This window comes from Gadus chalcogrammus, chromosome 1 (assembly GCF_026213295.1).
Source record: "Gadus chalcogrammus isolate NIFS_2021 chromosome 1, NIFS_Gcha_1.0, whole genome shotgun sequence".
NCBI classification, from domain to species: domain Eukaryota; kingdom Metazoa; phylum Chordata; class Actinopteri; order Gadiformes; family Gadidae; genus Gadus; species Gadus chalcogrammus.
Window position 1 is genome coordinate 8,681,404 of NC_079412.1, and position 23,040 is coordinate 8,704,443.

Genomic DNA, 23,040 nt, shown 5'->3' on the forward strand with positions numbered 1-23,040 from the left:
TTTGTGCCGGGCAGTTGCGCAATGAGAATCGCATTAAGATTGTCTTTGTGGGGCACGCACCATGGCTTATTAGAGTGGTGGTGGTGGTCTGTGTGTGTGTGTGTGTGTGTGTGTGTGTGTGTGTGTGTGTGTGTGTGTGTGTGTGTGTGTGTGTGTGTGTGTGTGTGTGTGTGTGTGTGTGTGTGTGTGTGTGTGTGTGCGTGCGTGCGTGCGTGCGTGCGTGTGTGTGTGTGTGTGTGTGTGTGTGTGTGTGTGTGTGTGTGTGTGTGTGTGTGTGTGTGTGTGTGGGGGGGGGGGGGTTGGACATGATCGCCCTGCCCTATACCCAACACCAGATGACGCTCTTGTCTTATAGTCTTGCCATTTTCACCAAAACCCCTACTTGGTCTTAAACAACTATAAGCCTAAAGTTTACCGGACACGTTTCTCCTATTCATCAATATCTCCATTGAGTATCAGGCCAATTTATGACTGGCCAACATTTGCACGTGATCCCACACAAACACCCCATATTTGGGCAGGGTACGTCGTATCAAGAAAAAATAGATACCATATAGCCTAACCCACCTATAAATCCTGCTTTATTTTTTTGAACCGACAGCTCCGAAATTCAAGAAGGCTACAAAGAAAAGCTATGCTCAACAAAAGACCGAAATAGCAGATACATACAGCCTCTATCTACCTATCTCTCTATATATTCACAGCGTTGAACATAAACTATAGAAAGTCTATACTTCAAATGTGCTCTTGACATTTGCGCGTTTATTCTCATGCAATCAAGGCAACTTCTCCATATTATGTTTAGCTTCGATAACTGTAGTTCTTTATCTGGGCGCCAGTCCAGTCGATACGAGGGTGTTAATGTCAGCGGGATATTCACTTCTCACGTCCCGCCAACCTCTGCTGATCGGGAGGAGATGAAAACTCGCCTGCGTGGCAGTACGGATCTCCCTGCAGCGCCTGGACGTGAGTTCACCATGGTCTCCGGCAGCTCCGTGGACCCGGGTGCTCTCAGCTACAGCAGGACCGGGCTGCTGGCCGAGGGGACTGACAGAGACATGGACCATAGTGGGAAATCCACGACCAACACCGAAGGCAACGAGAGGAAAGTCGAGAGCACGCATGCGATTAAACGTAACACAAATTTAAGCCAGCATCAGGAGGGTGAACCACGGCCACAGATTTATCCCTGGATGACAAAACTACATATAAACCACGGTAAAGTTTGCCTATTTTCTAATGTGCCACAGAGAAGGTTTCCCCATCGTGGCTGCTGCACTTCTTTTCCCATTCCAAATTTCCTCTTCAGTTTTATAGGCCAAACGCAGGAAATAATAAAAACTCTCGGTCATAAATTTTATGACAAAGGCATCCATTGCTCGTAAACCTGCTCCGTTACGGTGAAGAGGTGATCTCTGGGCTGATTTATAGATGTATAATTGGATAACAGAATAATCTTTGATACAATTATGAAATAGCCTAACATTGAGCATTGCTGTTTGACTCATTTTTTTTTATTTCATCACTTTTTGGACGTGTCAATTGTACTCGTTTGTCAGGCCATGCATTCTGTTATCAACTCTCTTTTTGAAGAGATTTAACCTTCATTTGAACTCTGGGTAAAATCAAGCCCTGACCTATTGCTGAACTCTTCACGTCGAACAGATAGGCCTATGGGTAGACCTGCCTTTTTGTCCAGGCATGTAATGGAGCCACTTTTAGCCCATGTTGTCTATTTTTTGCTGGAGATTATGTGCATTTTGATTGGTAACAACATTGAAATAACGTTGAAATGGTTACGACCAATATGCCAACACTGCATGCATTTAAAAAAAAATGATAAATATTTTATGAGTAATGAGATATTGTCTTTCCTCTGCTGTGCTTTTTCTTTTTAATATATGTAGCCTACATGTGTAGCTTCTAAAGGCCAACACATATTTAATGAGTAAAGGCAACTATTGCATTCGATACCTTAAAAAACCCTGTGAGAGTAGACCTTATGTAATTCTGTGTGTATTTCTCGTAAGACATGAAAGCTAACTGATTTTAATACCACTTCAGAATCGGAAGGTAAACGTTCACGGACCAGTTACACCCGCTACCAGACACTGGAGTTGGAGAAAGAATTTCACTTCAACCGGTACCTCAGTCGCCGCAGGCGCATAGAGATCGCCCATACCCTGTGCCTAAACGAGAGGCAGATCAAAATCTGGTTCCAGAACAGACGTATGAAGTGGAAGAAGGACTCAAAGATCAAAGTGAAGGAATAAGCAGCACGCCCGTGAACGCAGTGTACATAGCACGCTGCGGAGAGTTGCGTGACCTCCAGATGAACCGCTCGGAGCAATGACATCATGACACCGTGCTATGTGCTTCATCACCAATTATATGTCACTTCCTGCAGTTTGGGATCTAATGTATTGAATATCACTCAGTTTGACCAATTGCTCTACATTTCTAAATTAATTTGCCGCCCATGTGACGATAGCCTTACTTTACCTCGCCGAGGGCCGGAGTGAAGATGAGTGGTTGAGCCACACTGAAAGTCTTTCTTAAAGGCTAAATAGTTGAAGGCTTTACAGTAGGCCCACATGCCAATTATATTCCATGTTGTCTAATTAAGATAAAAGCAGAATGTTAACTGATAGCCATGCCATTACTGTCAATCTGGCAGAAAAGTTTTTAAACTAATCCAATAAACCTACGTATTAATCAAAGCATAATGCTTTTAAAATTTCACTAAGTTATCATAGCCAGCACTTAGTCAATCACTTGTTAAGATTGTCGTTTGGCCTTTTTTTTTATTTTTATTTTATTTTAAAGATGCCCACGTTAGGAACGTCGTTGTGGTGTTAGTGAGCTGTTAGTTGTGATTGTTTTGTTAGGGTTATATGCATGTAACACTATGTCATTTACTATTTAGGATTGTGCAATGATATTGTTGTATTATTCAATTGAGGTCCTTTTTACAGTTGGTAAGCTTAAGAGGTATATATGTCTAAGGAATAACAGAACTGTTCATGTATTAATTGTAATCAATAAAAAAAAAACTGAATCATCAAATGATCTAATCCTTTTTACATTATTATTTTATTATTAATATTATTATTTTTGCTCTTTTTACAAGTTGCACTTCAGTGACAACAAAGGAAGTTGTGGTTTGAATACATTTTGGATACATATTTAACCAAAACAAGTCAAAATCTGAAATTTGTCACGATGTCAATCAACTGATATCAATGACTCGATCATGTTTAGCAAGTATTTGTATTGTGAGTTTGTTGTATTATTTTTTTTTTACACTATTTCAAGGAGTGACAAACGCTCCAGTTTAAAGCCCTATAATAAAACTTTATTGCCCCCTCTCTGCCACTTCACCGCGCTCCCTTTCCTGTTTGGTCAGGGTAGGAAGGCGCTCTGCCTGTGATAACACGCGTTACATTGGAACATGGATGCAAACCAGTGGTTCCTATAACCACACCATGATAAGACATCGCGAAAACCCTTCCCCTTTGTCAGATCTGAGAAAGTGTCGCACCGTGCGTTTAATTAACGACGCCCATATAAAAGAAGACTAACTCGCATGCAAGCAGAGTACACACCATGATCTCAGCCCATATTCTTATTTTACTTAAAGTAAATAAAGATCAACTCACCTTTCAACTAACAGATCCTACTGAACTCTCCTTTACAGAAAACTGGCTAGCTCAGAGTCCACTTACGTATACTCTGTGTACAGGCAGGCCTTAACTTTAAGTGGACAATATCGAATCCCCTTTTCCTTTTCTTGTCTTTCTTTTAGCGTATTTTAAAGTTTACAAGGTTACTTATGCCAATCGCCCCAAGCAGGGTCTGTGAATGGTGCATGGGAGGCACGTGGTGTCATTTAAGTGGGTTTTATGGCCTGGAAGAGCTGACAAACCTTCGATATATACACATCATATATAATCTTAACTGTCCGGAATCGCAGCTGCTGGCTTAGCCTTATCGGAGTAAGAAAGGGCTTTTGTGGCAGTGAGGGTGCACCTTTCTCCGGACTGTATGCTAGGCGGATGGTATTGGGGCAATGGCAATACTGGAGCTGTAAGTACGTTTTTTTTAACTTGTTTATATCGTTACACAACTCGAACTGAATAGTACACTCTGCTTTTTGTAAATTGTGCAGTCTATTTCGATATTCATGAATATCATTTGTTTGATTGTTGTTTAATTGTAAATAAGTTGACTATAATACGTGACGAATATGCAAATGAGAAATAGGGTCTCTCTCGTAATGGCAGGTTTAACATTGCCGTTGTTTTGTTCTTGTATGCATTTTGATCTTTCTGGAAGACGTCTTATTGCAGCTCTGTCTCGATCCCGCGTCTCAGCAATTGCAAGGAGGCGGAAGTAGCGGGCGCTATTTAATAGGCCGTCGTTTATAACGGCTTTACAACACCTTCGCTGGCCACAAAATACGCCATTATAGGCCTGGATTTTCGTCTGTATTTGCTATTAGCGAAACATAAAAATACTTTATGAATGGATGATTTCATTAATTATTCACTCCACATTAATAAAATAGACCCAACACTTGCCTAGCATCTATGCATCTTCAATATGTTGCATTATAAATTATAAATAAATAACATTATTATAATTATTATCCTTATTATTATTATTATAATTATTGTAACTATTATTATTATTGTTGGAACAATGGTAATAATCATAATGATGTTTATCAAAATCTCTAATTCGTTACTATCCTCACTCATTTCAGCCACTACATTCACAGACACAGACAGACACACACACACACACACACACACACACACACACACACACACACACACACACACACACACACACACACACACACACACACGCACGCACGCACGCACGCACGCGCGCACACACACACACACACACACACACACACACACACACACACACACACACACACACACACACACACAAACACACAAACACACACACACGCACGCACACACACACAGACACACAGACACACAGACACACACACACACACACACACACACACACACACACACACACACACACACACACACACACACACACACACACACACACACACACACACACACACACACACACACACACACACACACACAATTTCCCTCACATGGCCGGACGGCCCGAAGCCATTTGTTTTCGGCATTTCCTTATTCTGTGAAGGAAAACATTCATAATGATCGTCCTCAACATTATCATAGAAAGAAACGGATGAATATCTGAAGATTTTCTTTGCTGTAGAAGCTTTTTTCTTATGGGAAAATGCACTAAAGGTGCTCTGTAATCTCAAAACAAAATAGTTTCCATGGTATACATTTTCAGAGAAATAAATAGGCTTCATAAATAACGTATTCAGCACATATATTAATGAAACTGCAAACGATCAGTTCTGATAGAACGCATTGTTTGTTTCTCAACTTCTTCCATTAAGTAAAATACAACTCAGCTGCAATTATTGAAAAAAACGTGAAGCACCATCGTCGTCTTGTTCAAATAAAGAAATAAGGACTGGAGATGTTTTAAAATGTAGTAAACAATGCTTTGCTCAAACTTTTGTCACACAGGCCTCGTTTACATCGTTTAAAACTAAGCTGTCCGTGGAAGACTCAAGGGCTCATGGATTTGCTCGTCTTATCATGGCTATTTCAATAGCAAGTTGTTGAGAAACCTTCCGATTATGCTCGTCCAATTAGAAGATCAACTATGCACATCCAATAGGGGGCACTATGTAACATGCTCCTGCCGGCGCGGCCTTTTCTTGTGGCTCGGCCAAACTGGTTTTATGTTCTTTTTCTTTGAGAAATAAAAGACTGAGTGGATAGAGTAATACATGTGTAATCTATGCATAGGCCTACCTAATGGGCAAATACAAGCTTACTTTGATCTTAGGATCACTTGGTTTTCTTTCAAATATGGCTACGCTGGTTATTATTTCTGGATAAGCATTGGAGATCGGCCTACATAATTCAAAAAGAGTCGCATATTTTCGGGGGTTGCTAAAATGATTAGGTTTTAAGGGAAAACCTTTAACAACTTCCAGAATAGTATGGCTATATATTAAGGTAATACCACGTGTAATCAAACTGAACCATGTTGATAATCATCATCTTCTTCTTCTTCTTCTTCTTCTTCTTCTTCTTCTTCTTCTTCTTCTTCTTCTTCTTCTTCTTCTTCTTCTTCTTCTTCTTCTTCTTCTTCTTCTTCTTCTTCTTCTTCTTCTTCTTCTTCTTCTTCTTCTTCTTCTTCTTCTTCTTCATCTTCTTCATCTTCTTCATCTTCTTCTTCTGTATGCTAAATCTCTGGATTTGACACATCAAGTCAGAGAGGTCATTTCCGGGGAAATACTTTTGGCAAACTTTAGGTAACACGTGAACTCCTGCTGCACATCTTCATTATTTGTATAAAAGAACGATCTAAACGTAAGAACAATACTCTGGACTAAGGATCATTCATCTGTATTGATGAGGTCTAAGGATTTCTATTCATAGAATATTTGCCTAAGGAAATATCAAATGATTGTACATTTAGTTAAGCTATCAAAAATGACCTGTCCTAAATTTTTGTCCTCGGCTCCCGTTCTGCAGGAGCCAACTCTTGCCAGAGCTTTTCTGGGACACCTGGCTCTAATTAGGCTAAATAAAAGAGAGAGGAAATCGTAGGCATGGGGCGAGGCTGAATTAATCATTAAGGTAGTGAAAACTGTGCAACACTGCCAAATGATTTCGTCCTTTGCCCGCGGCCAACATAAGAGTAGTAATTGTCTCACCATTTTTTGTGAGCATAGCATACAATTCCCGAACAATGTGAAATTTGATGACAACATGTTAACATTTGTAATTTCCACCGGGTCAAAGCTAAATATGCTTGCTTGTTGTAGTTGTTAAGGAACCATTTTTGATCTTATTTTCGTTTTTCTTTCTTTTTTCAGGAAATAAAGATGGGGCGAAATGAGGGGAATGGTATCAAGGATCTACCTGTTCGACGCCCAGGTGTCACGTCTGTTGGAAGGTTGTCTATTTTTACCCAATGGAATATAAAGCTTGATTCCGAAATCTATTTGGTCAAATAGTTCCATGACAAAGATGTGAACGAATTGCATACGGATCTTGGGATCTTGAGCTCCACATGGAAAGAGTGGCATCAAGACTAAAGTCGACCAATAAACCATAGCTGCAGGGCATTTCTTTTTTGTAATATTGATTGTTACTGTTAATATTGGTTCCAACTTAAAATATAACGTAGGCTACTATGACACCGTGATTTGCAAGTAGGCCAAACCTACCATTCAATTTCCACCTTCTGCATTCTGCATTTGTCCTACTGGAATCGTGGCTCGTGCGGTTCGGTTATTTACACGTTGGACGGGTTTGTTTCCACCCCGGGCCATCATAACTTCCCTTAGAATACTGGAAAGCCTACCATTTTCACCCACTAGGGAAGAGTAAAAGTTAAAGGGCTATTAGGGTTTACGTGCTGATTAAAAGTGTATCATAAACATTTTCATCAGGGTTGCTTATTGCTCGGTAGCCCACTGCAAAGCAATAAATGAACTGTCTCATTCCAGGTTAGGTCTGTAACCAGGACTTGTTAACCAATGTAATACATTGGGCCTAGCCCCTTTAAGATCCCAAATGTATTTAGTTGATGTAGTTTACACATGCATACTTGTGTAAACATGCTTGTATAGCCGTTATTCTGCAGGAAAATGGAAGCTATGCTATTTCTCAAATGAATAAATGAAACATCAAATTAGGCCTGAGGGCCTATTTTTTTCCACTTCTACATTATAACTAGTTATTGAACTAGGTGCACAATCTGAAAGCCATTTGTGGGATGAAAGAATTCATTGCAGTTTCTCCATCAATAATCCTTGGCAGTGAACTATTGGAAGCAGTCACACGCGAGGGGTGAGACGCAGGTCAGGCTGTCTAATTAATATTAAAATGCGCCCACAAAATAGTAGGCCGAGGAAGGGGGTATGCATGTATGGTTTTTCTTTGGGTTATAAAAACAACCAAAGAAAAACAGACAAACAGACAAATATTTCATGACTTGCATGCCTAAACGAGCAACACATCTGCTGGATATTTCGGGGTTGGTTCCCTGTAGAAGCCGTATCCTCGCCTCTTTTTTTTTTTTTATCATAATACAAAATAGACAGCCAAATTTTGCAAGCAGATTAGCTTATTTGTAAAGGCATTTCAATTTCCCATGTGTATTATGTTTTTAATCAATTCAATTGATTCACGAGTAGCCCATGTTTTACCTTCAATAACACAGAATCAGGCCACATATCTTCAATTCATTTTTCATCCGGGCTTTTCTCATTAGCTTCTAGGACGACAGGAAGAAAGGTTACCGAGCGGTCAGTATGGTAATAGAAAGCAGAAGAAATCGTTGAGAACAAAAGAAACTTATTTTTCATCTGCGCTGTCACCAGACCCTTTTGTATCGGCAGAGTTTGTGACTGAATATTAATATAAGAGCTAGCCCAAAAGCAGTTGTTAAATGTGGAGAGAGAAACCACTTCCCTCCTTTATCCTGTTTTGTGTGAGCGTGCATATGCAAGTATTTATATCCGTGCCCGAATTGTATCTATTTTGAAACCATGGTGCAGAAGATGTGAGTACGACTAAATATTGAAAACGTAACATTTATTAGGCTTATGTATATATCCTAAAATAATCCCTTAAGAAATCACCACACCGCAGCTCCTATAACATACTCACACACTAGTTGTCTATGTGTACCCTGTAGAACCGAATTTGTGTTCAGTACATAGCATCGCAAATACGTCTCTACAGGAATACATGGGCAACTGAATTGCTACGCAAGAGAATTGATTTATCTATCTGCTATTTTTTTCCAAGGCCTTATTTTCGTGTCTCTGTGTATTTTATGCAGCATACATTGGCATGCAACCTCAGTTTTCTATTAGCAAAAGCAGCAGAGCAACATAGTCCCAAAGTGTTTTCCTAGTCATAACATCAACAGCCTAGCTATGGCTAGAGTGAGCAGACCCATCTGCAGCAGTGTGTCAGACCCTGTAAAACAAGCAAGCTACTGCAGATCGTTTTAAAGTGACTGATTTACGGGTTTTATTGCTCTATAAAACGCCTCTAACATCCTTGCAAGGGGGTAATAGAAATGTTGTGTATTCTGTTTTCTCTGGGAAGGTTTAAATGTGTACCACCATCAGTAGATTTTTATTATTTATTTATCTATAGATTATAATATGGCCATAACACTCCCTTTAGTTGCACTGAAGATAGATACCTCTTTACTTTAACACTGGTGCAGAACAACTCCACCGCTAACTTTTAAGCCTAAACGCAAATCTGCTACTGTTGGAAAGTACACGGGTAGGCATTCAGATCAACACAATGTTGTCTTGTTGCTGCTGTACCTCAACACCCACAACAATAACAACAACAACAACAACAACTTGCCCTATATTTGAAACTACTTGCACCACTGCTTCCACTACGAGATTCGGGGCTGATGTACTATTATGATGATTCATTCTTGTTTTTCTTTTGAATATAATGGTTATTATGATTACAACTGTTATTTTTGCCATGAATCGGTTTCATCTGCATAGGCTGGTGCTGTAAAGTATGTAAGTTGTCTATTCGTGTATGTTAACGCATATGCTCAACAAATCGGATCACAGTTTGGCGAAAAGCAAAATGTGTGAACAAAGCAGTATTACGAAATTGTGTTAGGGATAACACAATATCCCATGTGCAAGGAAGAGCAAAACATATTATTCCATTTTCCCAGGTTCGGCTGTCGCTGCTCCTGCTTATGGTCTATCATGTATAGTTTGCATACTGCCTCTCTGTTGTCTCCGGTGGAACCAGGCAGTTGATCATTGTTAAGTGGATAACAGTCTACCAAACTAAGTTATGTTGTTTGTGAATTAGTCACTATTATAAATAAAGTAACTCCTTACTTAATTGATGCCATGGCTCTGAAACAAGTCATTTTTTTCTCAAGAATGGACGTTTTGCATACATTCAGGCTTTTCAGGGGTGGGACTGTACTGGAGGATATAGTAGGACCCGGAGTGTCCAAATGTGCAGAGATTAAGTGGTAGGAGTCAAACCTTCTGATGAGGGCAGACTGGCAAAAGATGGGAAAAAGGATTGGCATTGGTCATCATTTAAATTCTCTACATTTACAGCAAATTGAGTTTGCTATATATGTTTGCGATATGATTGCATTCAAACAATGATAGGTCATTAATTTCAAATCAGGACTACTTTGGACTCAACCTACTAAATAGTGTTGTATTTTCTTTTCCACTGCCAAGTCATGACATAGGCCCACCAGGCAGTACAGGTTTTATTTTCCAGTCTGGAAGCTCACAAAGAAAGCGCTTGGAGGAAATAAAGATTTTAAAGGGGTTGAAGATGCTCATTTTTACATAAGGGACCAAATGTTAAAATGATATGCAGTGCATCCAATTCATGTTAATGTGGTGACCTAGGCTTATCGTATTGTAAACAAATTGCGTATTGTAAGATCCTTCAACAACATGGTTAAGCATTGCATCCCAATCATTGAAATCACAAGAGCGCTGATGTGATGTCACTGGCTATCATGCCAGTGACAATACAAACCTTACTATGGAATAATATTGATTTGATGCAACATATCTGTATGTATAATAAATACACATTGTGAATATACTAAATCAAAACTTTCTTCCTAAAAGAAGGTGTGAAAGGCAAAGGATCTTCCTATCGGCCCCATGGTGTGGCTTTCAGAAATCAAATGTAATAAAATAGATTTTACTATTGGTCAATAGTATAACTGCAATTAATATCTTGTTGTTGCATTTTAACATCAAAGCCACACAAAGCCTTTTTCTTTAAAGCTCATACATAAATTGTTACTGAAAACCTGTAGCCATAAAGGCAACAACATATATCTGCACATTTCCTGATATCTTCACATTTCCCGATATTTCTTGATATAGCCTATTCGTCAAACTATCCCGTTTGTATTGTTGTGCCTTACCATGGCTATAACACCTTAGATAAATAGATACATACACAGAGAGAGGACGATACAAATCCAGAGAGAAAGAGAGAGAGGGGGGAGGGGAAGAGAGAAAGAGAGTGCGCGAAAGAGAGAGAGGGGGAGATAAAGTGAGAGAGTGTGGTCTTGTGTTTGTGTGTGTGTGTGTGTGTGTGTGTGTGTGTGTGTGTGTGTGTGTGTGTGTGTGTGTGTGTGTGTGTGTGTGTGTGTGTGTGTGTGTTTGTGTGTGTGTGAAAGAGAGAGATAGAGAGAGAGAGAGAGAGAGAGAGAGAGAGAGAGAGAGAGAGAGAGAGAGAGAGAGAGAGAGAGAGAGAGAGAGAGAGCGAGAGAGAGCGAGCGAGAGAGATAGACCGAAAGAGAGAGAGAGAGAGAGAGAGAGAGAGAGAGAGAGAGAGAGAGAGAGAGAGAGAGAGAGAGAGAGAGAGAGAGAGAGAGATTTGTGTCTACCATGGCGACTGTAGGTATGTTTAATACCTCTGGTTCCTTATCCGGGAACTACCTCTTATTCTGCTATTGGGCCATAGGGTCACGTGGTAAAAGTAACTTTACAGGGCTGCTCGAGTAGGAGGGCTTTATGGAGCAGAAAAACGACAAAGCTAGAAAAATTATTTTCCACTCCAGAAATTAATGATCATGAGCTCGTATTTGATGGAGTCTAACTACATTGATCCGAAATTTCCTCCATGCGAGGAATATTCGCAAAATAGCTATATCCCAGAACATAGTCCAGAATATTACAGCCGCGCAAGGGACAGTGGCTACCAGCATCACCACCAGGAGATATATCCTCCGCGGGCAAGCTACCAGGACCGCCAATATAACTGTGCAAGCATCCCTGAACCTGACACGCCAAGGGTGCATGGACTACCCCATTCTGCGCACCTGCTTGCAGGGAAAGGGCAACCTGCATCATGTGAAACCCCACAGTTATCTATGTCCCCCGCCACCCCACCGGCTGCAACCTCCGCCTGCAACCAAGCTACCCCGGAGCATCCACACAGCGCTGCCTCCATGAAGCAGCCCGTGGTGTACCCGTGGATGAAGAAGATTCACGTCAGCACTGGTAGGCAACGTGTATGTTTATGTTCTCTGCACTCCTGCTCTTCTTGCTCTTCTCTCCCTTTCCCTCCCTTTATCAGTCCCTCTGACTCCCATCTCGTTGCCAGCCCCTGCTCCGATAGCAGGGAAGCCTTTGAAATGGCACAATTGAGGCGGATTTACGACTCGGCATTGGTAATTACACCCACCATAAATTTTATAGCCGAGGTATACTCAGGGCAGCCGTATCGCCATGTGGCTTCTGCTGTTATGTATTGCGCGATAGAGAGGGGGGAGAGATGAATAATAAGAAAGAAAAAAAGATAGAGCTTTGTAATGTTGCATTAATAATTTAGTTGGATGTGAGGGTCCTTTCATTACGTTGAAAAGTTCTTAACTTCCCATTTAAATTTGTCCAACAGCTTAACAGTCATTTATCCAATAAATCTTTCTGTCATATCCCTGTTGAGGCAAGTCTTGTTTACACTTCCTTTCCTCCCTTTCTTTCTCCCTTTCTCCCCCTCTCCTTTCCCCTTTTCCAGTGAACTCGGGTTACAATGGGACGGAACCCAAGCGGTCTAGGACAGCATACACTCGACAGCAGGTTTTAGAATTGGAGAAGGAATTCCACTATAACCGATATTTAACTCGGCGGAGGCGCATCGAGATTGCCCATACCCTGGTTCTCTCCGAGCGACAGATTAAAATCTGGTTTCAAAATCGCAGGATGAAATGGAAAAAAGACCACAGGCTTCCAAACACCAAAGTGAGATCTTCTTCTTCGTCCTCCGGGTCCAATACGGGCTCAGCAGCCGGCGCTGTGGCAGTGGCCGCGGCCGCTACCGGGGCCGGGGCCAGCCCTGATGAACTGACCGGAGCGCAGCATGCCGAGGATATTACCAGGTTATAAACCAGGGAAGGGGATAGAACAACAAGAAGAACTGGTTATTTATAGAAGTTATATATTTAGTTTTCGTAGCTATCTTGTGCGGTTTCCTTTAAGTCCAAAGTTATATAAATTGCATGTTATATAGCATGGATTAAGCGAATACCGATGAATTATTTTTACGTGATACAGGGTTTAATTTATTTAATGAAGAGTTGAGATGTTTTTTATTGAGAAAAAAAATGTTTTCAATTAAGGAGAGAAAATGCAGAAAAATGTACATTTGGTCAACATGTTATCGTGGGCTATTCTTTCGCCCTGCTGCCCAAGGTGAAATGCACAATCTATTTATTTCAAACAACACTGGAAGGACATCGTTATGATAATAGTTATTTTTGGTAAAATAAAAATGAATAGCTGGAGCACTCCATTGATCTTGAACGTGTAGAAAATATTTTGTGAATTACATTGTGTATTTTCACAAATCAGTTTTTTGTTTACAATTTAGTTTCGTGTTGTTGATGTTGTGTTTTAGACCGTTAAAGCAGATTATTGTTATATGCAATAAACGGAGTCTAGTGTACTTGTGATAATCATATTGGTCAATAAAACAGTGAGTGTTTTATCGTTGCTCGACTTCCTTTAGATCCAGTTGTGGGTCACTCTTCTTTTGGTTTTAGAGCTATGCTTTTAAGGTGTACATTATGGGTAAATTAACATTTTATAAGGTTAACCAATTGCTCACCGTGTTTACAAGCTGTGATTGTGAAATATTTCGGCTCCTTGCGTTATTTAATTTAATATTGTATATAACTAGTTTAACTGCTACATGTGTTGTTTGTGTGTCCTCAAATGCCACTTATAGAGGACATCAATAGTTTAAAAAAAAAGGTCCCAACAGCAAATGGACTAGTTTGTTCTATGCATAGGCCTACGTGCACTATAATTAATCTAAAGGGCATTCAACTAACCATAAAGGCAAGACATGGAAGCCCTTCACTAGACTGCAATGCCACTGCCAGCTCGAAAGAATTAAGCTTTGCCTCCCACATACGACATGCAGAGAACAGCTGCATGTGGATCCTTTGGCATACTTAAACAAATGTTTATTTCCTATAAATTAAATTTTACAATTGAGAAACTATTTTTGGTGTATCTTAATTCGGCAACTCGATCCCATAATTTCTACTGGCCAACAAAACACCCATGATGAGGCTATAGCCCAAAGCGTCACGTTGTCTTGGTTAGCATCAGGCCTCTGATATTGAGCATGATATTGATATTCTGATTGATATTCTAGTCATCGTGGCCCAGTTTTGTCCCAATGCCTTGCATATTACGAAAAAATCGCTGGGTGGTTTTTCATTTTTCTCTGTATTTCTAGCGTATGACAACACTATTCCACATTGTGATGCTTCATTTCAGATCGATGCTTTGCTAGAAGACTTTATACTTTGATGGTGTCGAATTTTCCGGTTTCAAAACACGGTGCCTGTAACGTCAGAGCCCCCTTCCCGGGATGTGTTCCAACACATTGTCAAGAGAAGAGTATTTACGACTGATGCCTACATTCTCCAGGCATGCTAATATTTACAGGATGTAAAATGTTGATTCAAAAACATGTCACCTTGTCATTTCTAAAGAAGTAAGCAGGCCCTTGCCTCTTTGTTTTATTTCAATTTTATTTATGGTTTCAATGTTTTATTCTAGTTATTTTGCAGTTTTGTGAAAAAATACTTTTAAAATTAAAATCTGACTTTATCTTGAAGAGACACGAGGACTTGATGGATTATTGGAATTGTGACTTGAATGGATTTTATAAAAAAAGACTTTCTTAGTGGGGGGCAGATGCGCACAAAGACACGCGATATTCCTAAACATCCATCTTGAGTTATCAGTGTTGTGTTCTATAGTAGGCCTAGTGTAGGGCCTATAGCATTAAATGGAAATATGGGCTACATGTAATCTACCTGATCATAGCCATTGTTGCTCCTTTTTATTTAGACTAAAGATTATCTATGTTACGTCCAACATATAAGCGGTTATAATGCTGTGTTTGGACGTGGCTTTGGAGGGGCACTAGAGAAGGGCGCTGAGACGGCGCTGAAAAATGAATTCAGGGGCCTTTATGTTGCTAGACAGATTAGAGAAATTAATGTGCACGCCAAAGCCGCAGCATCCCTCCGATTTCACAAGCCCTGTCGCCTGCACGTCGAGAGGCTGAAAAGGTTGGAAATTTAAGGCAAAGCAGGGGAAGGCTGAGTTCACTTCGAGGACACATTTTCTGACCGATTAGGCTCACTTCGGTCTGGATGGGCGACCTCCCCAACCCGGGTGACCCGGCAGGTTCGCTCTCCGTGTTCCCTCATGGTGCCGTCGTGGGTCCCCCTTGGAATGGGCTTTCTTTGTGATTTTTTTAGTGTGCAATGTGCCTATAGAGAGGCCTGTGGAAGGACACTTCTTAATGTGTTGCCCTTTGTTCGCCTCGCTAAAGTCACCCGAAAAAGTGTTGCACTGCTGGCCAGGAAACAATTTAGCCTCACTCTGTGGGCTACGTTGTATAACGACCTGTGTATTGCCATGACCCTTCACACAACTAGACTAGACTACACACATAATCCTTCTGTTTGGAAAAAATAAATAATTTGCATCCACATGAAAACATTCTTTAAGCATTTATTTTTTGAACTTTCAATCAAAAACACCAACATGGTGTATGCAATTTAATTGTTGATCAATCTGATGCTCAATTGGATAGATTTAATTCATTAAAAAATATATTAATTTAAACAGTATTTGTGCTGGGGTCAAACGGCCTCTGGACTGCCCTAGGTCTCACAGTACAGTGACTGCTCAATGTTAACCCTATACGTTATTTATATCTGGTGTACCATTATCTTATGGTTTGTCTACCTCATGTCACACACGGGCTCCTTAATGCGATTAAAAACCAATATACACCGTTCAAGTAGGCTCTATACACAATGAATCGAATTACTAATAATATCCCATCCGTACACCTCTCACTAGACATTTCATTTATGTGTGTCTCTTTCTGCAAACAGGGGTGCTCTCCATCAGGAGGCATCCAGATGACTCTCGGCGTCTCCTCGTCCTCTTCCTGAATGCCCCCAACGAGACTAATGACTATATGTATTGGCCTGTTTCATTGTTATTGTGTGGCTCTCACACAGAGTCAGCAACCGTTACTTAACACATGGTGGTAGCACAATGCAAGATTAATCCAGCCAAATGTCCCTGAGTGATGATAAAAAGAGAGAAAGACACATTCTCGGGACTGAAAGGGGGACAAAAAAGACCCATCCAGGCTCTTCATTTTGTCTAACGCTTGGAGCCTTTCCCCCACTAAGTGCCCCTCGGACGCAGGCGGGCAGCCTAGGTTCAAGTGCAATAGAGTTCCATGCAATATGCCAGAGCTCTGCAACCTGGGTGAGAACACCTATTGTTATTACTGGAAGCATTATTTATAAACCTGTATCGCCTTTTCTGGGATTTGACCACATCCAACTGATCTAGCATACAACATGAGCCCTTGGTTGGGTTATTGGCTAAATTAAGAATGGAACTAAACCTATGTTGAATTAAAAGCTCTCAACCCTATTATGGGTGTAAATCAGTGATGTAATTGTATGCTGGGACTAGTAATGGAATCCTTTCTGTGTCTTCAGAGACCCATGGGGTTCCCCACAAACGTACCAGATGTCACGCTTTACCTTGCTTTTATTAACACAATATTTGCAGCATATTTTCTGCACTATTATCTGTACTAAAACACATTATTTGTTTGTTTTTGTGTGGACAAAATTACAAACTAAGTAATTGTATTTTTATTGTATTGAGCATTAAACTGTAGGAGACACCGAACAGACCACTAAGTGTACTCAAAACAAATCTAAAAGAACACATTTTCCAGTGTTTAGTTTGAATGTTCGTTCATCGTAAGGTTTTTGGTAGAAATCCTCTCTTGTACTATTAGAAAAATAGTCTTAAATCCAATCCAACCTTGCTTCTTACTTGGGCATATGCCAGATCACCAACGTGACACCATTGCAATGGCCAGCATCAGACATTGTGCATGTGGTCGTTGGAAGTGGTCTACAGTTTGTTTCCACAGTATACTTTACACTTGTCTCAGGTTAAAGTCTTCTTCAGCCTCTTTGCTTTACAATGAAAGGTCTCAGACGAGACTAGGTGTGTAGTGTGTTTAAACGGCAGCCATGGCAGCTGCATAAAGACTCAGAGTTGAAACTGGGGTCACATTGCTATTTTCCAGGGACAGATTCTGTCTTGTATAGAACAGGGGTGGGTGTGTCATAAATCCGTAGAAGTACGTTCCTATCCTCTCAGCCAGATGCACCGTCTCCCCCTCTCTCTGTGTCTCTCTCTCTCTCTCTCTCTCCCTCTCTCTCTCTCTCTCTCTCTCTCTCTCTCTCTCTCTCTCTCTCTCTCTCTCTCTCTCTCTCTCTCTCTCTCTCTCTCTCTCTCTCTCTGACTCCCTCTGTGGTTCCCTGTCTCAGACTCCATCGTTGTTTCTCTATCTCACTGTGTGTGTCTCTCGTGCCCTGTCTCTCTGCTCTCCCTCTTAGAGCGCATGTGTAACACAGTTGGTTTGAGTGAGGGATTATGTCATTTCTACAACTCATTCCTGGAATAACATAGTTATTTACCCATTCTCAGATACTTTAAGGTTATTTCCTAAAAACGTTTTGGAAAAACGTCAACGACTGAAGATAATAACACAATACACGTTTTACTTTTAAATCAAAGGGAGGAAGGAATGGTGTTGGCGAACACTTGGATGTTAGGCCTACAGGATTTTCCATCTGTGGCAAATAAAGACATCCTTAAAGTAATATTATCTATACTATTCACTATTCTTTCCTTTTCTCTACTTCTATTCACATTTCTAAGGAATAGATATGAATAACCTTATTATATACAATTCTAATTGTATATATACACCTAACTTTTTTTTTTTAATACATACTGTGTATGTATTAAAATATTTTATAGTTTTTCTTTATTAATATAATAACGAACAATTAATCAAATTATAGGGCTAAGTATTGATGAGTGTTGCAACAATTGTACTACTACCAATAATACTACTACTAATAATGATAATCATGACAATAAAATGACCGAACCATCATAAATACACATTTACAACGGTTATTCCTTAAACACAATATGCTGCATGAGGGGCCCGATGAGGGACCTCATGCCTCAAAATAATGATTTAGCAATAATGAGTCATTTTAATTTTATATACAATCAGTGGTTGTCTATTTGTCCAGTACTATCATCTTGTGTCATGCTATGGAAATGCAATAGAAGGTTCATTTTGGTGTAACCTATTCCCAGGAATAACCTAGTCGCAGTCATTTCCATGAGGAGGGAATCAATCGGGCAGATTGGACGAGGTGACGGCCTAGTGGTAGGCCTATATGGGCCGAACCACCAGATCTACCCAGTCAATGCCGTAGAGGGACCTCAACGAAACTTTGATATGGGAGCTAATTCATTGGTTTAGACATGATTTACTTTCTCCTAACTTGGAATATTTACAATAGATCCGCTGGACGAAGCTAAAATGAGTAGGCCTATACGCCATCAACACGTAGGATACATAATGTTAATGTGAATGCTTATGCAGGAATAAGGATGTGTTTAGGAAACTGACAATGTGTCTTCCCTTACTTATGAAGTGCAGTCTGTAAACTCCAGTCCTTTCATTTCACCCTGCATTGTTTACAGCAATATAGGGCGCAGGGACCATAAATCTTCTCCCGGCTCTGCCAAGACAGGGCCATTTGTATGCATGCATCCTCTGCCCATTAAAGTCCTCTTCTCAGTCCTCCCTTCAGTCGTCCTCTCTCTCCCTCAGTCTGCTCTTATCTGTCCATTCTATTCCCCTGCAAATGCATTAACCCATGCAAGCTTTCGTTGAGACAAAAATATAATGTAGGTGTTAGAACAGGTGAAATAATTTCAGATTTGCTGTGGTCCAAAGAAAATGCTTGCTGAAATATCTCTTGTTAATTGCACACGTTGTGTTTCAAGTCTGGTCCATTTCTAAAATTCGATCTCATTGTCCGTCTGTTATTGGGATGAAAAATTAAAAATATCGACGATTTTCTTGGTTGTTTGCTTCAGCGAGCGAGTGAGCGCAGAAGGTGAGGGAGGAATTGTAAAAGGGTTGACACCCAGAGCGACCGGCGTGCTTTTGTGTAAGAGAGAAAAATGATTTATTGCCAGCAAGGCGGTTCACCCAGAGTTCAGGGAGAACTGTGGTGGAGGCGCGGAGGAGCTAAATCACGCTCTTACTGTGCCAGTATATCACCGATTCTATCTCCAATTCACAGAGTATGTTCAAGGGTGCGAGGCGGGGAGAGCAAAACAAAATACCCTTTCCCCTTTTCCATCCAACTTAACATGTCTGCTTATACTGACGACATATATTCCTCTAAAAAAGGAAACAATAAGAAAGGAAAGAGAAATAGAAGTAATTATTATGGTCTTATCCTGGAGGCATGTTCACTTTGACTTTACTCATCATTTATGCACTCATTGGTTCTTGTGATTTCAGAAGAGAACATTTATTCACTTCGGTCCAATTACATTAGAATTGTAAATTAAAATAAGGCCAGATAACCCAATTGTTTATTCAAACTGGTTTGTACGTGTGTGTGTGTGTGTGTGTGCGTGTGAGTGTGTGTGCGTGTGTGTGTGTGTGTGTGTGTGTGTGTGTGTGTGTGTGTGTGTGTGTGTGTGTGTGTGTGTGTGTGTGTGTGCGTGCGTGCGTGCGTGCGCGCGCGTGCGTGTGTGTGTGTGTGTGTGTGTGTGTGTGTGTGTGTGTGTGTGTGTGTGTGTGTGTGTGTGTGTGTTTGTGTGTGTGTGTGTGTGTGTGTGTGTGTGTGTGAGTGAACGTGTATTTGTCTGCGTGTGTGGCTTTAGTGAACACAGACGCATCTGCTGAATAGGATATATAGAGAATAGAGGAATGCATCACTTGATATATAATCCTTCAGTGCGGAGATTTCCAAACAGGATTCTCTCAACAGCTTGGTTTAAGTGAGACATCATATGAAGACACATCTAAAGCCTGATAAGATTGATAATAATCCAGGATTTAACATTTGCCCATTGGATTTATTATTTCGGGCAGTGCTTTAGTCTCAAGAGACAAAGAGATTTGTTAGGTTTTAAGTGCAATTGTTAAACAATGTAATCAGAACTACTAATTCAAGTGGTATTATTTTAACGTGATGTTTTTGAAAAGTGCATTGATCTCAACGACCTGACTATAGTAGTTTATCACATATTGTAAACAAATGTATTGTATTAACCTGATTATTTCTATGCCAAGGCTATATTGCCTAGTGGATTGCATTAACGATTTCTCTGTATTGAACACTTCGCCTAATCATCACAAAAATCACTGATTAAATCCTAGTCGTTCTTTTAATCATTCATTTTATTGTCGATTCCTTGAACATGGTCAGATGATCAGAAAGAAGGATCAGAAAAAGACATAGAGTAGCCTACATAGTATTAGATTGATGTATGCAATGGGTCCAAACATGTCTAATGAGTATCCTTTGTCTCAGTGTGGTCGTGACTGTCACCTCTTTGTGTGACCACTCCCATATCAGCTCCGTGCTTATCCTATAGGCTTGACACCACACACACACTATTAGCTATCATGTGTCCCCTAAATAAAGTCCATCCTAAATCAAATGCATTGGTGGATATCCAAATATTCCGAAACTGTTTTGATCGACAGCAACAGAGCAGCATTGGCTACATGTTTAAAGCGCAATTAAAAGAATAATAATAACATTATTACCGTTTTGGATTTGGTTCCCGTTATATTCGAATTGAAAACAGGTTAGGCGGAAGTTTTACATAGGCATGTTGCGAGCCAAAATAACGTTTTTATCCTGTTAGTTTTGTTATTAGTACACATATTAGCAGAACTATAAAGCTGCAATCTGAAGTTCATGACCACAATGTCAACTCCGCTGTAACCTACCACACAAGTTCAGGAGTTTCATGCGTCGATTCTTCTAACAAAAAATGTCTTTCCAGAAGATTTTTCCTGTATCATTAAATAAAACAACACTTCAGTTTCTAGTATGTTAGTCTGTCAGCTCTCCTTCTCCATCGAGCCTACTTCTTCACATTCATTCTATCTTTAGCTCTCTCACACCAACTTTCCTAAATTAGCCTACTAATGGACCAGGAAATTAACTCCAAATACTACATTGTATTTATCTAAATCCCCAGGTAAAGAAAGGCAGGCTCCATTATAGAGAGGATGTCTGGTAAAGTAACGCCCAGGCTTCTTCTCCAAGTTGCAGGAGGATTATAATCCTCACCTCCGGAGGAGCACGGCCATTGGAGGACGATGGCACGTGACCACTGCGCCCTTCTGGTAAATATTATTTAAATGTTACACATGGTTCTTCTTAACACGCTCCTTCATCAATAGCTTGAGCTTCCTGGTTAATGAGGAAAATTTGCAAAGTATGAAAATTCTCAAATTGCTTTTGTTTAGTTCAAAGAAGAGAAAGCATCTGATTTGAAGCTATAATCGTATGGGTGCACGGCAATATTAATATAACAGTTGAAAGGTAACAATATGAGCTTTGGACAGATGCCAGAACGAAAAGATGGATACAATAGAGGGGGAAGCCAAGTCACACAACCTAATCAGCAAAACATGACCTCTTGTGCTCACAGCAGCTGTAGGAACAACCGAGCTCAACAGTTGAGATGCCCGTTGGACACCGTGGTCCAACGTCATGGCATGGGCAAGCTCGGATCCAAGGGCACGAGTCGGAGTCCATTTACCATCTGCTGCTCAGAGTTGATGTTTCCCTGGATGAATCCGAGAGCAACGGACACAAAAGGGTCAGGTAAAAAGAGCCACATTTATTTTTTGTATTGTTGTCACATTTGTTTCTCAGAGATATTGTTTTAAGAAAAGCAAATTTACCTAACTGTTGTATGATCTTATAAACTGCTTTCATATCCTTTCATAATGCATTTTCCCCATCCTATTCATTATTATCTTTTTGACAGTTATAATAGTATTCTTTGGAAATTTGTTAAGGATAAATTATGCATCCCTTCATGTAAAACACATGATCAACAGCAGCATACCAAATACCCTATTATATCTCATTGCTCTCAGCCTTTCTATCAGAGTGCTGTCTGACAATGTAATAATCTGCAAAAAGTTCTTAATATAGTTATAGATGTTTACAGTTTTTAAATTGCCATTCTATGGATACATCTGTAATCATTGTGTATGCCACTGTGTCGTTCATCAATGCATATAACGTTTATTAATAAATATAGTTATTTTTAATACATATGCAACATGTCCTTCAAAAACCATTGGTTTCACCACAGTGAGAGTTTAAGGGTTGGAGGCAAATGTGTTTCAGGAAACGTTAATGTTGATGATAAATAACTATTTACATGTTATAATTAACACATGAGTGGATAAATTGACATGTTAGGACTCAAATTGGAGGATAAAACTCAGCAGTTTATTTTATGTTACCTACATTCTTTACCTACAGAATTAGAAAATATGGTATTGCACAATTCAGCAAAGTGCACCAATTCAGAGCCTTCTTTGTAAGTGTGAAGATCAGCTGTGTTGATTAACGATCGCGTTTATAAGGTTCCCATTCACTTAATATTCATTAACCCCTCTAGTGTAAACTATATTGCTATCAACACAAGTCTATAATCACTCACACACACATCAAATGGAATTTGTAATAGTGGTTATTTTCAGTGTTGGTCCCAAGGTACCTTTTAAGTGACTGAGATGGGGCTGTGACAGGTCTGCTTCCGTGTGTAGCTGTGATTAATGTGGGCTGTCAGACAGCGGCGGAGGTGTCAGATGTTTCCCCCAGACTGTTTCTTTAGGAGGTAACTTTCCCTGAATAGTTGACGCGATAGACAGCCTGCTCCTGTACCACCGTCTCAGACAT

The 23,040-nt window shown here is 40.2% G+C and overlaps 3 protein-coding genes across 4 annotated transcripts in view; all 3 read left to right on the forward strand.

Moving 5' to 3' along the window:
• The window catches only part of LOC130380064 (homeobox protein HOX3-like), a 33,925-nt gene that overhangs the window by 8,914 nt on the left and 1,971 nt on the right, over positions 1-23,040 (forward strand). Inside the window, exons 2-4 of one of the 2 annotated variants that reach the window (XM_056587258.1) lie at positions 6,965-7,044; positions 21,385-21,464; positions 21,773-21,948. In XM_056587258.1, the coding sequence (XP_056443233.1) occupies positions 21,840-21,948 (109 nt within the window). In that variant the 5' untranslated portion in view covers positions 6,965-7,044; positions 21,385-21,464; positions 21,773-21,839. Of the gene's footprint in view, positions 1-6,964; positions 7,045-21,384; positions 21,465-21,502; positions 21,949-23,040 lie in introns of those variants that run through there. The other variant, XM_056587250.1, reaches the window with a different exon arrangement.
• On the forward strand, positions 466-3,155 carry hoxc5a (homeobox C5a). Its single transcript, XM_056587318.1, has 2 exons — positions 466-1,218; positions 2,065-3,155. The coding sequence occupies exons 1-2, from the start codon at positions 771-773 to the stop codon at positions 2,271-2,273; spliced, it is 657 nt and encodes a 218-aa protein (XP_056443293.1). The 5' UTR covers positions 466-770; the 3' UTR covers positions 2,274-3,155.
• On the forward strand, positions 11,628-17,334 carry hoxc4a (homeobox C4a). Its single transcript, XM_056587279.1, has 2 exons — positions 11,628-12,145; positions 12,663-17,334. Exons 1-2 carry the CDS (start codon positions 11,710-11,712, stop codon positions 13,028-13,030), a joined length of 804 nt encoding a protein of 267 aa, XP_056443254.1. The 5' UTR covers positions 11,628-11,709; the 3' UTR covers positions 13,031-17,334.